This window comes from Ricinus communis, chromosome 7, assembly GCF_019578655.1.
Source record: "Ricinus communis isolate WT05 ecotype wild-type chromosome 7, ASM1957865v1, whole genome shotgun sequence".
Taxonomy (NCBI): domain Eukaryota; kingdom Viridiplantae; phylum Streptophyta; class Magnoliopsida; order Malpighiales; family Euphorbiaceae; genus Ricinus; species Ricinus communis.
In genome coordinates this window covers 16,259,722-16,277,045 of record NC_063262.1, presented here as the reverse complement: position 1 = coordinate 16,277,045, position 17,324 = coordinate 16,259,722, and the positions used below count along the sequence as shown (strand labels likewise).

The following is a 17,324-nucleotide window of genomic DNA, read 5'->3' as shown; positions in this document are numbered from 1 at the left end:
ATGAATTTTGGACTCAATTCCAAGACACACACTTAATCAATTGTTTCCTATACCTCAATTGTAGACCTTGAGAGATCAATTTCATCAATTGAAGGAGGGATTTCACTTGTTCCAACATCGAATTGAAGATCAAGACAAACTTTGGGAGCATTCAAGAGGCAACTAGGGTTTGAGATTTTGAATTTGCAAATTTAGGGTTTCTCATTCAGCTTGAAAGAGAAGGGTGTACATGCCTTTAATTTGTTTTTCATTATTTTGTTCCCTAATTGCTTTAACCATGAACATGAGTAGCTAGATCTTTTGAATCCATTAGGGTTCACCTTTGTTGATGGATTATGCTTAATTGTTAGTTTTTATAATTGTCATTCTTGCAATCTTCTTGCTATTCAGTAATAAAAGTTTGATTCAGTTAATTTGAGACATTGGATTAATTGTTTATTAGGTTGTTTCTTGACATTGAGAAATGCTTGTTACAACTGGACATTGAATAGTAGGCGGTAGTTAACACTTAGAGATAAGGTTGATTTACTCACGGGATTAAGAACTAATAACTCTTAATAGTTTTAAATCATACTTAATGCTAATCTGTAGTAATCCGATAGGAAGAGATTCCATTAGGTTAGTGCAGGTTTAGGAATCCGGTAAGCTCGAGAGAGGAACCGGGATTCAATTCAGGATTTAGGCACGGGTAAGCAAGATCGGCAATCCATAAAATCCATCTTCAGAATTCCATCACTTAGGCTCCCTTTTAGGTTTGTTTCTCTCTTTGCAATTATCTTTTGATTATCCATTGTTCTTCATTTACTTATTTGCACTCATAACCATTAGCTGGTACGTTAGAACTTTCACACCCTATTTCAGACTAGATAACATAGCAAACAGTAGTAACTCTAGGTTCACCCGATCTCCAGGGATACGACCTTGATACTCACTAGTGCTAGGCTGCATCGGTAGGTTCACTGCCTTAGGTGTAGGTTGCATAAAGAGTCGTTGCCGGGGAACAGTAATGGTGAACTAGAGTGAATTGTTTTTGTGTTAATTTATTCATTATTTGTTTATTCATTTATTCTTTATTTTTTTTATCATTAATTGTTATATTTTTTTTTGATTGATTGGTGGTTGTTTGGTTGTCGGTTTCAGGTAGTATATGACCAGGAGCTCTAACCCTGATCCAATAGCACCCTTATCTGACCCGGAGCGCTCTCTCAGATTATTGAGGCGGCGTTTGCAGGCGGTTGAGGAGGAGGACGAGTTCAGTTCGGGTTTAAGGCCGTAGCGATGGAGAACCTCGACCCTCGTGCCGATGATAATCAAAGGACTATGTACGATTTTGCTCGACCCTCTTTAGATGGGACGGCAGAGTATAGTCGGACTGCTATAGCGGCCAACAATTTTGAGATAAAGGCTAATGTTATCCGGATGATACAACAAAGCGTGCAGTTTGGAGGATTGCCCGTGAGGATCCCAATGCACATATCTCCAACTTTTGGAGATTTGTGACACATTCAAAATAAATGGAACAACCGATGATGCCATTCGGTGAGATTGTTTCCATTTTCCTTAAGGGACAGAGCAAAGAGGTGGTTGCAATCTCTTCCCACAATGAGACGATCACTACACCGGAAGGCGTTGGCCAGAAAAATTTTTATATAAGTATTTTCTCCCGCTAAAACCGCTAAACTTAGAAATGACATATCTTCTTTTGTGCAGTTTGATGATGAAAGCATGTACGATGCATGGGAGAGATTTAAAGATCTTTTGAGATGTTTGCCCATCACGGATTACCGGTATGGATGCAGTTCGGACCTTCAGTGGGTTGAACCTTGCAACGAAGCAGATGGTGGATGTTGCGGTGGGTGGGAAGCTAAGCGATAAGGCGGCGGGCTCGGAACTTGATAGAGGAAATGGCCATGAACAACTATTAGTGGCAATCCTCTAGGAGCCGACCGGAAGGCGGGAGTGGTCAACCAAGTGGACTCTATAGCAGCCTTGGCGACTCAAGTGGAGCTTCTAGCCAAGAAGATCGACCAACTCCGGATGCTTGGGTTCATGCAGTGAGCGTTGGCTGCGAAGTTTTGTGGTGGCCCGCATTACGGTCTGTTGTCTGCGGGAGGTATGTTGCTTCATCTTCTACTAGTTTTCCATCTAATTACGCTATATCTTCCGATGTTGAGCAGGTTGATTATATGGGGAATGCCCCAAGGCGTGAATAACCCTACAACAATACATACAACCCTGGATGGCGTAATCATCCCAATTTCAGTTGGAGGAACAATAATGCCCAGGTCAGCCAGTTTTCAAAGACTTCATCAACGTACGGCAACAACCGGTTGGGCTGCACAAGCTCCTCCCCACAAGAAAAGAAGTCAAATTTAGAGGAGCATATGATGAAGTTTGTGGCGTCTGAAGCGAGATTCGGTGATAGTGCACTTAGGAATCGAGGCCTCGATTCGAACTTGGAGACTCAAATTGGTCAAATTTCTAAGATGCTTTCAGAGAGACCTCCATGATCGCTCCCTAGCACTATAGAGTCAAACCCGAGGGAGCATTGCAAGGCTATCACCTTGCGTTCGGGTAAGAAATTGACCGGTTCTTCGCCTTTAGCTTATAAGGATAATACAATCGTGCGGTCGAGCCGGTAAGGAAGGACCGGACCTTGAGGTGGTAGAGAATGAAAGAATACAGCAAAGAGCCAAGGAGCATCGGCCCCGGTTCCATATCCTGCAAGGTTGAGGCATGATAAGGTGGACAAGCAATACAGTAAGTTTCTTGACTTATTTAAGCAGCTGAAAATTAACTTACCTTTTGTTGAGGCAATTTCACAGATGCTGAAGTCACGCCAAGTTTTAAAGGAGATTTTGAGCAACAAGAGGAAGTTGGAGGATCTTGGTCGGTGGTGCTTAATGAGGGTGTTCACTATTCTCGAATAAAGCGCCACTCAGCGGCGAGATCCAGGAGTTTACTATCCCTTGTATGATTGGTGATTTATCAATTATTGGTGCATTGGCTGATTTAGGAGCTAGCATTAACTTAATGCCCACTAGTTTATTTGCCAAATTAGGGTTGCATGAACCTAAGCCTACTAGGATGAGTGTTCAGTTAGTAGATAAACTTAAAATTCCTAGAGGTATTGTTGAAGATGTACTTGTAAAGGTAGATAAATTTATCTTTCCTGTGGATTTTATGGTAATGGATATGGAGGGTGAAACCTTGTGCCTCTTATCCTGGGTAGGCCTTTCCTAGCTACATCGGTATCGATGTAAGCGATGGAAAGCTTAAGCTTAGAGTTGATGATAAGAACATTACCTTTGACCTAGCCACTTCCATGAGAAAGTCACTGGACTATGATAATACTGTATATTCTATTGATGTGATTGATGATGTGGTTGAGTCCTATTTGCAAGAAATTTTATGTTCTGCCCCTTTGTAAGTAGCAATAGCTGAGGATGAGGAGGAGTTGTCCAATCACGGTTTCTCCCGATGATGCATGCTTGGCGACTTTTGAGTTACTTAAGAAACTTCATTAATCATGGTTTCTCGATTAAACCGATGTGCGATGCTAGTGATTATGCAGTTGGGCTGTGCTTGGACAAAGGATTGAAAAGAAGTTCCAACCCATTTACTACGCTAGCAAGACTTTGGCGGGGCCAGGAACACTACACCACCACAGGAGAAGGAGTTATTGGGCTGTTGTTTACGCCTTCGACAAGTTTAGATCATACCTCGTTCTCTCCAAAACCATTGTCTTCACGGACCACTCGGCGTTGAGGTACTTATTCCTGAAAAATGATGCGAAACCAAGATTGATTCGGTGGATTCTTTTGTTATAGAAATTTGATGTCGAGATCAAGGATAAGAAGGGCGCGGAGAATCAGCGTGGACCATTTATCGAGATTGGAAAATCCTCACTTGGATGCACTTGATGGGGCGGCCATAGACGATCGATTTCCGGAAGAACATTTATATGTCACTCGGTATACAATGATACTCCCTGGTTTTCAGATTATGCTAACTATTTGGTTGCTAGGGTTCTACCAAAGGGTATGACTTATCGGTAAAGAAGAAATTCTTCAACGATTTGAAATACTATATTTGGGAAGATCCCTTTTGTTTAAAGTATGCGGATCAGGGTGATTCGGCCGTTGTGTATATGGCGAGGAGACTCTCCAAATATTGAAGACTTGCCATGAAGGACCCACTGGAGGTCATCAAGTAGCAAACCATACGGTGAGGAAGGTGCTAGAGGCGAGATTCTGTTGGCCTATGCTCTTCAAGATGCGGAAATTTGTTCAGGTTTGTGACCCTTGCCGGTAGCGGTAATATCTCTTCTCGTGATGAGATGCCCCAAACTGGTGTGCAAGTCGTTGAGATTTTTGATGTTTGGGGCATCGACTTCATGGGACCCTTTCCCTCTTCGTATGGTAATAAGTACATTCACAGTTCTTTGTTGAATATTTCTCTAAGTGGCACGAGCTCGGTATGTAGCGATGCGAGGGTTGTCTGCAGGTTCCTTAAGCGATTATTTGCTAGGTTTGGCATACCTAGGGTGCTTATTAGTGATAGAGGAACACATTTTTGCAATGCCCAATTAGAGAAAGTACTTAAGCGGTACGGAGTTACTCATCGATTCTCTACTCCCTATCACCCCCAGACTAGTGGGCAGGTTGAGGTAACTAATAGGGGTATTAAATGTATTTTAGAGAGAACCGTTAGTACCAGTAGGAAGGACTGGACTCTTAAGTTAGATGATGCATTATGGGCGTTTAGGACTGCTTTTAGGACGTCTATAGGTTTTACGCCCTATCGCCGTGTTTATGGTGCCTGTTGAGTTAGAGCATAGGGCACTTTGGGCCCTTAGAACTTATAACTTTGATATTGATTCTGCGGTGAGGCGGCAATGGCGGTGAGTGAGCTAGATGAGTGGCGCCAGCAGGCGTACGAAAACTCCTCAACTTACAAAGCAAGGACTAAGAAATGGCATGATCAAAGGATTCGTGAGCCTAAGGAGTTTCAGGTTGGGGATCGAGTGTTGCTTTACAACTCTCACCTTCGTCTGTTTCCCGAAAAGCTGCAGACTCGTTGGTCTGGACCATTTCAGATCGGACAAGTCTTTCCATATGGAGTGGTAGAGTTGCATCATCCAGAAAAGGGAAACTTCAAAGTGAACGGCCATCGGCTAAAGCGATACCATTGTAACTCGTTGGATAGTGAGCAACGAGTTGACCTGGCTTTGTATGCACAGGAAGGGTGATCTGAATGAGTCAAGCTTAAGACTCTGTAAATAAGTACTTCTGTACATTCGACTTGGATTATACTTTTATGTTTTTAATTAGTTGTGATTGTTTCATCATTTTCATTTGACTTTATTATAGTTGCTTAATAGTAATTAGGGTTTTTAATTTTTCGAACTTATATAATCGGAGAGGACGGACTCTTCCGTTTGACCATATCTACTTGTTTTATGATCTAATTACATGCATATATGTGTTAATTATAGGTAGGGGGCAAGGCGACTCGAGATGGCAAAGGAAAGCCCAGAAACACTCCGTTTCACCACGGTTTCCGTGGCCATCACGGGCTAGAATACCAGGCCGTGCTGAGGAGCACGGCCAGAGTCAAGCCCATGTTGAAGGATAAAGAATAATTTTTCACGGCTTCCGAAGGCATCACGGGATAAAACCCCATGCCGTGCTCATTATTGCGGCCGTTATACTGCCCGTGCCAAGGTGCATCACAAGAAGGCTAAAGGCTCAGCACGGGCTGAGTCCTAGCCGTGCTGGTCAGCACGGCCTTACCCTCACCCGTGCTAAACACGTGCCTATAAGAAGGGGAAGCCTCCGAAAATTTTGCTTCCCTTTTATTTTTCTTAGCTCAAAGGTGTTGTTCTTATACCCTTATCTCACCCTTCTCACTTTCCTCAGCGAACTCAGGTAAGTCCCTTCATTTGTTGCCTTATATTTTTTTTATTATGATTTGACTTCTATTTTATACATATACTCTTGTTAGGACATGCTAGGATATCTTGGTGGCTTTATATTGTAACCATATGACCTTGGTTAGGTTAATTTACATTAGTTGTTGTGTTTGTGGTGTAGTTGGTTATGAAATTGATAAGTGTGGGGTTTTGGTGGAAATAAAATGTGCCTACAGCATGCAAAGCATGAATAATGTTTAGACTTAAATTGCAATTGTTGGTTCATGATAAATTAGATTGGTATGTATCGGTTTATTAGTTTATACAAGTTTTTGGTTAGTCGAAGTATAATCATTATGCTGTTGATTCAGTAGATTATTTCTTTCATTAACTTGAATTCTTACAAAAAACTAATAATTCGTTGCATTAGGTGATATGACAGATTGCAATAAATCTCGTACAAAGCAACTGAAACGCGTCGCTACCAGCAAGCGATCGCTTGGTGAAGGAACGTCTTCCTCCACAGCGCCAGAACCAGCACCAGCACTTCCACCTCCACCACAACAGCAAATAGTCCGACCTCGGAAAGCACCTGCTGTGAATCCATCCACACCTAGCCGTCATCCATTGTGGACATTCCCTAATGCAGACAATGAAAGTAGATTCCAAGTCATGAGATGGAAGCAAGTGATGGCGAGCCGTTGCATAGACTTCACATTCCTAGAGAGAGTGGGATTGGCTCAAGATATGCACACCATTCGAGACTACTGCCGTATGCGAGATTCTTTGACATCATTGAGCCAACCTACCGTGAGCTTATGATCGAGTTCCTCGGCACCTTCTTCCTGCGACAGCGGATCCTGGCGGCATCGGCTTGATGCAATTTATTTCGAGGCTTGGGGAAGGGAGTTCTCGATGTCGGTCCCACAATTTGGCATGCATTTGGGATTATGGACTGAACAAGAAATCTCGGGGAAGGAGTATCAGGGATGTCTCTACATCCACCCAATTTCATATGACGCCATGTGGGACTCATTGGTAATGAGGCTGGAAACATACTACCTAAGCAGGTCTAAGGCCTCTAGCCTACCGGACCATCTCCACTGCATTCATACCCTACTAGCTTACACCATTACAGGCCGAGGGGACAGTTTTGGGGCAATCACACAAACTGATGTCTTTATTCTCTAGGCTATGCAACATCAGAAGAAGCTAGACTTGGGATATTTATTGGCTCGCTAAGACCGTTCATTTATAGTAGACGCCCAGAAGAAGATGCATTGTTGTTTCGGTCCGTTTGTGACTAGGTTAGCTAAGAGACTGGATGTATTGGACGACTGTCTCTCGGAACTTTCAAATATTGGTGACATGACACCACTAGGGATCAGACAGATGATCAACATGCAGATGATCACGGCCACTAGACATCCACATGGTATTGAATATAGGCTCGTGAGCATAATAGTCAGGGAAGCTAGAGAGGCAGCGGCTAGAGGAGCCCAAATCCGTCGACCGGGATCTCGGATGTTAGGATTCCTAACCCAGCTAGAGTGTTTATGCCCTCATCTGGAGCCTCATCCTCTCATTCGGTAGGGCCATCGAGCATTCAGATCAGTGCTATGGCCGTCTAGATCAGTCTGCGATCTACAATGATATCGAGTTTGTGCGGTTTCAAGAAGCGAAACGCAGTTAGGCGGTTTGAGCGGTATACTTCAACAGTTCCTGAGTGGTTTAGAAAGACAGGCCACCCAGACAGACTTCATAGTAGTGCAGATTCAAAAGATGGCAAAGGCTGGAGCACAAAATCAGCGGCTCATTGATGATATGGAGTTCGATTTGGCAACATGCTTCATGGACCCTGATCCACCACCGCCACCTTCCTCAGCAAATTTCCCTGCCCCCCAACTTCTAGCAGATCCAACCAGTGAAGATACACCATCAGTAGACTCCTAGCGAAAAGAAAAAATTGTGATATTTTCCTCTTTCCTTTTTCTTTATTTTTTTTTATTTTTATTTATTTTCTTTCAATTTATTATCTCCTTTTACTTTCTTACTTGTAGCTTGCTTAATTTTATGTTATTTCCTTGCACTTGTCTGTTTATGTCAAGTAGAACACTATGCCTTTTTAATTAAAAAAAAAAATCAGCATGATCTTCCATAACCATAATGTGTGAATCATATGCTTCCTCAGTCTTCATCTCTCTAACACTGTGGGATGTTATACTAAAATGTGGGGTAGGTACCTACTAGATGTTATGCCTATCTTGAGTTTTGTTTTAATTAAGTAGTTGATGACTTTTTCTCCTTTGAATGGATTCCCTTATAGCTTTTATCGAACCTTGTTGGGAAGAAGGCAATGAATAAATCTCTTAACTACAATCCGGCCCGGGTAAAACTGGTATTTTCCTTAATTCTTCCATATTACTTTATCTTAGATATAGAACACTATTAATATTGCTGCTTATTATTGTGATTGACTGTTTAAACTTTAGGTTGAGAATTCATGCAATTTTAACCCACTCAAATGGTGAGATTTTGAGCCAATTGGTGCATCACTATTATGCTCCCTTTTCTTTCATTAGTGAGCATTTTACAGAATCTCTGTTTCTAGAACTTGCTTTACGATATCTGTTGAGATTACATGAATTGTCAATAATCGTGAGATGATTTGGGCACTTAGGATTTACACAATTTGGCCAAAAAGCCTAACCCTGTTTTCCTTAGTGAACCAATTTTGAGCCTTAGCCATTCCTTTCGTGACAATAATATGATGACACTCATTGTATCACTTCTATTCATTTGACCATTCTTTCTACCATTGTTGCTTTGGAAATTATATAAGTTATGCTGCATTTTACTTTGGATCAGTCTGCATTCATATATTTCACTAAGTTGCTAGATTTTTCATAGATGCTCCCTTCAATTATTGTATGTGTCAATAACCAACAACTCCTACATAAGCTGTTGTAATATATATACATAGTATATATATAATTATATATAAAAAAAGAAGAAAGTATTAATTTAGTTCATTTCGAGCATCATCTTATTTTTAGAGCAACTTAGTGTTCATTTTGGTACAGCACTTAATCCTTCGTTACTTTCTTGCATTACTTGCTTAACTTCCAGCAACTTATAGCCTACTTTCCATATTTATACGTACCTTACCTTAACCGCATTACAACCTGGCTCAAGACCCTTTGATCATGATTATTGATTATTTCGTAGTAGTGGAGATTGAATCCATAAGCAAGCCTATGGTAAGCACTTTTTCTGAATTTTTGCGTTGAGAGCTTGGCGATCTTCTTTCACCTATATACACTTGTGTGTTTTGAGTGACATCTTGTGAGGCATGGTTCTCAATTTCTCAATTTAGATGGTTTATCATTTTAACTTTAGCAACTTTATTAAGTTTGTTCTCTCTTTTAAGGATTTAGTGATTTGGGGATTTTGGGAAAAATCATTACGGAGTTTTGAAATTTATTTTGAGCTAACCTCCTGCAATGCATTTGATTGAGTTATTTGGTATCTGTTTGAGGAGTGAGTTGTAAATTGCTTGAGGACAAGCAAAAGTTTAAGTATGGGGTAATTTGATAAGCATCATAATACACATGTTTTCATGCCCGATTGTTTACATTTTTTATGCATGATTATCCCGTTTTATGCTAGAATCACCTGTCTTTTGTTTCCTTTCTCATTTCAGGTCATTTTCGAAGGACATCATCAAATAATCGAGGGACATACATGTGATTACGGACCAAAATCCATCAGATTGGGCGAGGAGTAGCACCCAGAGGGTTGAGCACGACATGGAGCTCTAACCCTAATCCCATAGCACCCTTTATCTCGACCGGCGCTCTCGGTTATTGAGGCAGCGTTTGCGGCGGTTGAGGAGGGCCGAATTCTGATTCGAGTTCAAGGAGCTAACGCGATGGAGAACCTCAACTCCTAGGCCGATGACGATCAGAGGACAATGTACGAGTTTGCTCGACCATCTTTAGATGGGACGAAAACTAGTATAGTCAGACCTGCTGTAGCGGCCAACAACTTTGAAATAAAAGCCAATGTCATCCAGATGATCCAGTAGAGCGTGCAGTTTGGAGGATTGCCCAACGAGGATCCCAATGCTCATATCTCCAACTTTTTGGAGATTTGTGACACATTCAAAATAAATGGAACAATCGATGATGCCATTCGGCTGAGATTGTTTCCATTTTCCTTGAGGGATAGAGCCAAGAGATGGTTGCAATCTCTTCCACAGCAAACAATTACTACCTGGAAGGCGTTGGCCGAAAATTTTTTATATAAGTATTTTCCTCCTGCTAAAACTGCTAAACATAGAAATGACATATCTTCTTTTGTGTAGTTTGATGATGAAAGCATGTACGATGCATGGGAGAGGTTTAAAGACCTTTTGAGATGCTGCCCACATCACGGATTGCTAGTATGGATGCAGGTTCAAACCTTTTACAGCGGGTTGAACCTTACGACGAGGCAGATGGTGGATGCTTTGCGGTGGGCGCTAGGCGGGCTCAGAATTTGATTGAGGAAATGGCCATGAACAATTATCAATGGCAATCCTCTAGAAGCCGACCAGGAAGACAAGGAGTGGTTAGCCAAATAGATTGTACAACAGCCTTGGCAGCTCAGGTGGAGCTTCTGACCAAGAAGATTAACCAACTCCAGATGCCGGTTCATACAGCGAACGTTGGCTGCGAGTTTTATGGTGGCCTGCACTACAGTGCGAACTATACTTCGGGAGGTATGTTTTCTTCATCTTCATCTACTTTTCCATCTGTTTCTGTTGTGTCTTCTGATGTTGAGCAGGTTGACTATATGGGGAATGCCCCAAGGCAGCAGAACGATCCTTACAGCAATACATACAACCCTGGGTGGCGCAATCATCCCAACTTCAGTTGGAAGAACAATAATGCTCAGGGTTCATCTGGTTTTCAGAGACTTCATCAGCAGCCACAGCAACAGCCAGCTAGGCCTGCACAAGCTCCTCCTCCACCAAAAAAGAAATCAAATTTAGAGGAGCTTATGATGAAGTTTGTAACATCTACGGAGATGAGGTTCCAGCAAACTAATAGTGCATTTAGGAAACAGCAGGCCTCGATTTAGAACTTGGAGACCCAGATTGGCCAAATCTCTAAGATGTTGTCTGAGAGGCAGCAAGGAGCACTCCTTAGCACCACTGAGTCTAACCCGAGGGAGCACGTGAACGCCATCATTTTGTGTTCAGGTAAGTTTGTTTCAGCTCCTTCTAAGCCTATTTTTGACAACTCCACTATTGATGTGCAGGTTGAGGCGAGCAGTAAGGTTAGGGAACCTGAGGGACAAAAGGTGAAATCAATTCCAGTCAGGGAATATCAACCTAAGATTCCTTATCCTGCTAGATTCAAACAAGTAGAGGCGAAAGAGCAGTTCAATAAGTTTTTAGATATTTTTAGACAACTGTATATTAACTTGCCTTTTATTGATGCATTGGAGCAGATGCCGAAGTATGCCAAGTTCTTAAAGGACATACTTAGCAAAAGAAGGAAGCTAGAGGAGGTAGCCTATGTTCAGCATAACGAGGAGTGCTCAGCGGTGTTTCAGAGCAAGTTGCCAGAGAAACATCACGATCCAAGGAGTTTCACTATTCCTTACACTTTAGGTAATTTGCGTATTGATGGTGCATTAGTTGATTTGGGGGCTAGCATAAATGTCATGCCTACTAGTTTGTTCAATAAGCTAGGTTTGGGGAGGCAAAATCCACTAGGATGTGCATTCAATTAGTTGACCGTTCTATTAATCTTCCTAGGGGAATTGTGGAGAATGTGCTAGTCAAGGTAGATAAGTTCATATTTCCTATGGACTTTGTGGTTATGGATATGGATAATGAGCATGGTGTACCATTGATTTTGGGGAGACCTTTCCTTGCCACAGCTAGAGCTAAAATAGACGTATTTGAGGGGAAGTTAGAACTTAATATAGGGGATGACTGTGTTACTTTTAGTTTACCCCCATTTGACAGTTCTTCCACTGACCATGTTCATGCCATTTGTAGTATTGATGAAATTGGTCCTGCATGTAATAAACAACCACAGGATGTACAAATGGATGATGCTATACATGTTTCTTTCCTTGTTAATATGTGTTATTCATCTGAAGAAAACAATTTGTATCCATTTGAGACTTTGTGCTATGATAGACCCGAGAAGGGTAGTTGCAAGTTTGTTTTTGACAGGTCACTTAGCCGGAATTTGGAGTGGATGAATGGACATCCCAAATCGATATAGAGAGCACCTCTTTGGTCATCTACCGCACACATCAGACCTTCTCATTGCACTTATATGCCTCGAGCCCCAACTTTCTTTGAGCCCACCTTCTCAATTTGCCCGCGATGCAGGAATGCTGCTGCAGAGTCCAGCTAGACGACTCGAACAAAAAGAAGCACCTTCGAGAGGCATTCCCGAATCTATTTATGCTTTTTGAATTTTTAGACATCTTTTTATTTATATAGTTATTTGTTTTTAGTTAGATACTTCAGTCTGTTTTTAGCGTGTTTTATTTTGAGGAGATTCTATTTTATTGAAACTTTTACTAGATGTTGCTTAGGATGTGTTTATTCTTGAGTTTTGCAGGAGTTAGCCTACTCGATGCTCGTACGTAATTTTGAGGACTAACATATTTTGGAGTGTTAAAGCACACATCAAGGGCAGTATCCAGTAGACTTTCTAGTTTTTATCTCTTTTTGTTGTCTTGTTTTCCTTTTAGTTTTCCAGTTTCTTTTGTGGACTCCCATAATTTGCTTCTTTGTGCGTATTTTATTTCTTTTTGGAGTGCCTACCTTGTTCACACTGAGGACAGTGTTTTTCTTAAGTGTGGGGTAGGTACCTTATTTTTGTGCAGGTACCAATTTTGTTTCTGCTGTTTTTATCCTACTCTCATTTCCCTTATTGATTGAGTCCATTCATTCTTACTGTCCTTATCTTGAGTTTTGTTTTAATCCAGTAGTTGATAACTTTTCTCTTTTGAATGGATACCCGTATAGTTTTTTTTATTTTATCGAATCTTGTTGAAAGAAGGCAATGAATGAATCTCTTAGTTTCAATCTAGCCAAGTAAAACTGGTGTTTTTCCTTAATTTTTTCATTTTACTTTATCTTGGATATAGAACACTGTTAATATTGATGCTTATTAGATTGTTTGATTGTTTAAACTTTGGTTTGAGAATTCATGCAATTTTATCCCACTCAAATGGTGAGGCTTTTATGCTCCTTCTGTTTTTTTATTAGTGAGCATGGTGCAGAATTTTTGCTTTTAGAACTTGCTTTGTGATGACTTTTGAGATTACATGAATTTTTTTTTTTAATCATGAGATGATTTGGGCACTTAGGAATTACACAATTTGGCCAAAAGCCTAACCCTGTTTTTCCCTTAGTGAAACCATTTTGAGCCTTAACCTTTTTCTTTCATTGTAATTCACCTCTGACACTCATTTTGTCATTTCTGTCCATTCTACCATTCTTTCTACCATTATTGCTGGAAATTATGTACATTTATGCTGCATTTCATTTTGGATCAATTCGCTACCATTATGCTCCCTTCAATCCAAATGGTAAATATCATTTTACTACTCTGATTGAGCATTGTATTACTTCATCCTGCGTTATCTGTTGTTGCAAGAGTTTAAAAATAAATAAATAAATAAATAAATAAAATAAAAAATAAAAATAATTAAAATTTATTTTCGAGCATCATCTTATTATTAGAGCAACTTAGTGTTCAATTTTGGTACAGCATCTGATCCTTGGCTATATTCTTGCATTACCTGGATAATTTTCCAGCAACTTTCACTTTCCATATTTTTTCGTACCCTACCTTAACCCCATTACAACCTGGCTCAAGACCCTTTGATCATGTTTAGTGATTATTTCACAGTAGTGGAGATCGGATCTATAAGCAAGCTTATGGTAAGCACCTTTTTCTGTACTTTTGCGTTGAGAGCTGGGCGATATTCTTTTCACCTATATACACTTGTGTGTTTTGAGTGACATCTTGTAAGGCATGGTTCTCGAATTCTCGGTTTGGATGGTTTATCATTTTAATTGTAGCATCTTTATTAACTTTGTTCTCTGTCTCAAGGATTTAGTGATTTGGGGATTTTAAGGAGATTCGTCACGGAGTTTTGAGACTTGTTTTGAGCTAACCTCCTGTAAAGTATTTGATTGAGTTATTTGGTATCTGTTTGAGGAGCGAGTTGTTGATTGCTTGAGGACAAGCAAACGCTTAAGTGTGGGTAGTTTGATGAATATGATTCTATGCATATTTATTGATTGTTTATCAGTCGTTTATTCATGTATTTAAGTCATATTTATTCCTGTTTGATCGCACTTTGGTATGTTTATGAGTTTTTCAGGATTTCGGACTCATTGATGGGAAATGGATTGATTTTCGGGCAGCAACCAAGCTATATGGATAATTTACGCATAGTAGATGTTTGTCGAAGTCGATTCCTTGATAAGCGCGCAATTCGAGGCCTTCGCACGGGCAATTGCACGGATCGTGCATATTAGGATGGGCTATGGCACGGGCTAGGGCACTTATGCCTATAAGTAGGCGCATGTAAAATGAGACAGGTTAAACCCGATTTCGGACTTACGCACCTCTGTTCTTGACATTTTGGGAGACCAATGTCAGTTCAAAGGATTGATTTGGAGGATTCAAGCAAAGATTAAACTTTCTAGACGATTGACGGAGACATCCGAGATCCATACTTGAGGCTGGTTTCAGAATTGGCACTTGCGACATTCCCACTCCGATTCGATAGAAGAGCGGTTATATGTTCCATTTTATTTTCTGTTATTTATTTCCTTTTGTATTTGTTTCTTTCATTATGAATAGCTAGGACTGCCGAACCCATTGGGGTTCATCTTTGTTGATGGTTTGTGTTTAAATATTGGATTTTTATCTGCCATTTCTGTAATCTTCTTATTGTTTAGTAATAAAATTTGATTCAATTAATTTGAGACGTTAAATTAATTGTCTTTTGGGTTGTTTCTTGACATTGAGAAATGCTTTTTACAACTGGAAATTAAATAGTAAGAACTGGTAGTTAACACTTAGAGATAAGGTTAATTCACTCGCCGGATTAAGAATTAACAACTCTTAATAGTTCTAAATCACGCTTAATGCTAATCTGTAATAATCTGATAGGAAGAGATTCCATTAGGTTAGTGCAGATTTAGGAACTCAGTGAGCTCGAGAGAGGAGCGGAGTTCGATTCAGGATTTAGGCACGGGTAGCAAGATTGGCAGTTCATAAATCTCATCTCCACTACTGCAAACAATCAAATATCACAATCAAAGGGTCTTCACAAAGGTTGTAATGGGGCTTGGTTTTAGGTATGGAAACTTGGAAGTGAGGTGTAAATAATTTCTGGACTTTTGCAATGCCTTACCTACAATTTCAACTCAAAAAGGACTAAATGCCAAATAAAGATAATTAAATTTATTATAGTTCCCAAGTCTCTAAAACAAGATGCTCAAAAAGTGAAAAATGAATGAACACTCAATAAAGAACCGTTGTTGTTGTTTTTTTTTATCTCGAGTTATTTAGCTGGACTTATAATGCTTGGGCTACTCTTGTTGATGCAATACAAGGTTGACTCGCTTCTCGAGCTCCAATGAATCACCATAGTAATGCTTCAACCTATGCCCATTGACCTTGAAGTTTCCCTTTTCTGGATGGTGCAACTTCACTGTGCTATATGGGAAAACTTGTTGGACAGTGAACGGTCCTGACTAACGGCTCTTTAGCTTCCCAAGAAAGAGTCGGAGTCTTGAGTTATACAATAACACACTATCCCTAATTTGGAACTCCTTGGTACTCCTTAGCCTCTTGTCATGCCACTTTTTAGTATGCTCCTTGTAGATTAAGGAGTTACCACATGCTTGATTACGCCACTCATCCAACTCGTTAAGCTGCCACTGTCTATCTTTACCTGCATCAACAACATCAAAATTGCAAGTTTCAAAGCCCACAATGTTTTATGCTCAAGTTCAACAGGAAAATGGCATGCTTTCTCATAAACTAGCCTATATGGTGTAAAAACAGTTGAAGTACGATAGGCCGTCCTAAATGGCCACAAGACATCATCTAGCTTCTCCGCCTAATCCTTCCTACTCACTCCTACAGTTTTCTCTAAAATCAATTTCAAATCCCTATTAGTAACCTCCATTTACCCACTAGTTTGTGGGTAATAGGGTGTAGAAAACATGTGTGATACACCATAGCGTTTAAGCACCTTTTTTAACTGGGCATTACAAAAATGAGTCCCCATGTCACTAATAAGAGCCTTAGGTGTCCCGAACCTAGCAAATAGTCTTTTGAGGAATCTCGAAACTACCATAGCATCATCAGTGGGAAAAGCTTGCGCTTCCGGCCACTTAGAAAAGTACTCAACAGCAACCGAGATATATTTATTACCATAGGAAGAAGGAAAGGGTCCCATGAAGTCGATGCCCCAAACATCAAAAATCTCAACAACTTAAATGCTCGTTTGGGGCATCTCATCACGAGTAGAGATGTTACCTGATCTTTGGCATGCATCATTAACTTGAACAAATGCTCTAGCATCCCTAAAGATCATTAGCCAGTAGAATCCAGAGTCTAGCACCTTCCTAGCTATGTGATTTCCAGCTTGATGACCTTCCATTGGTCCTTCATGGCAATGCCTCGAAATCTGGAGGATCTCCTCTCCATGTACACATTACCGAATAATCTGATCTGCACAAACTCTGAAGAAGAAAGGGTCCTCCTAAATGTAGTATTTCAATTCAGAAAAGAATTTCTTCTTTTGCTGAAATATCATACCCTTCGGAAGAACTTTAGCAACCAGATAGTTTGCAAAATCAGAAAATAAAAGGATATCAGAATTAACCTGAACTGAGCATAAGAACCCATTTGAAAAATTATCATCAATCGCCTTCTGATCAAGTGTCTCCAAAGTCAGGTTTTCTAGCCTAGAAAGGTGGTCTGCTGCCAAGTTCTCAGCACCTTTTTTATCCTTGATCTCAATATCGAACTTCTGCAACAACAGAATCTGACAAATGAGTCTAGGCTTTGCATCATTCTTACTGAATAAGTACCTGAGTGCGGAATGGTCTGTGTAGACCATTGTCTTTAATAGCACCAAATAAGATATGAACTTGTCAAATGCAAAAACAATAGCTATAAGCTCCTTTTTAGTGGTGGCGTAGTGCTCTTGTGTATCAGTCAATGTTTTGCTAGCATAGTAGATTGGTTGGAACTTCTTATCTCTCATTTGTCCTAAAACGCTCCAATTGCAAAATCACTAGCATCGCACATAAGCTCAAATGGCAGCTCCCAATTACTGGCTTGTAACTATCCTCCATAAGGAT

General features: G+C 40.4%; 1 protein-coding gene and 2 non-coding genes across 3 annotated transcripts; 1 reads left to right on the top strand and 2 right to left on the bottom strand.

The window, feature by feature from the left end:
* Window positions 1–1,677: 1,677 nt before the first annotated feature.
* On the bottom strand, window positions 1,678–1,783 carry LOC112533840. The gene has a single exon (XR_003078194.2). It is a non-coding gene; the product is annotated as a small nucleolar RNA R71 (small nucleolar RNA).
* A 3,114-nt stretch (window positions 1,784–4,897) lies between these two features.
* On the top strand, window positions 4,898–5,251 carry LOC125370634. The gene has a single exon (XM_048376926.1). The coding sequence runs from the start codon at window positions 4,898–4,900 to the stop codon at window positions 5,249–5,251; it is 354 nt and encodes a 117-aa protein (XP_048232883.1).
* A 4,996-nt stretch (window positions 5,252–10,247) lies between these two features.
* On the bottom strand, window positions 10,248–10,354 carry LOC112533853. The gene has a single exon (XR_003078207.1). It is a non-coding gene; the product is annotated as a small nucleolar RNA R71 (small nucleolar RNA).
* Between the last annotated feature and the right edge of the window lie 6,970 nt (window positions 10,355–17,324).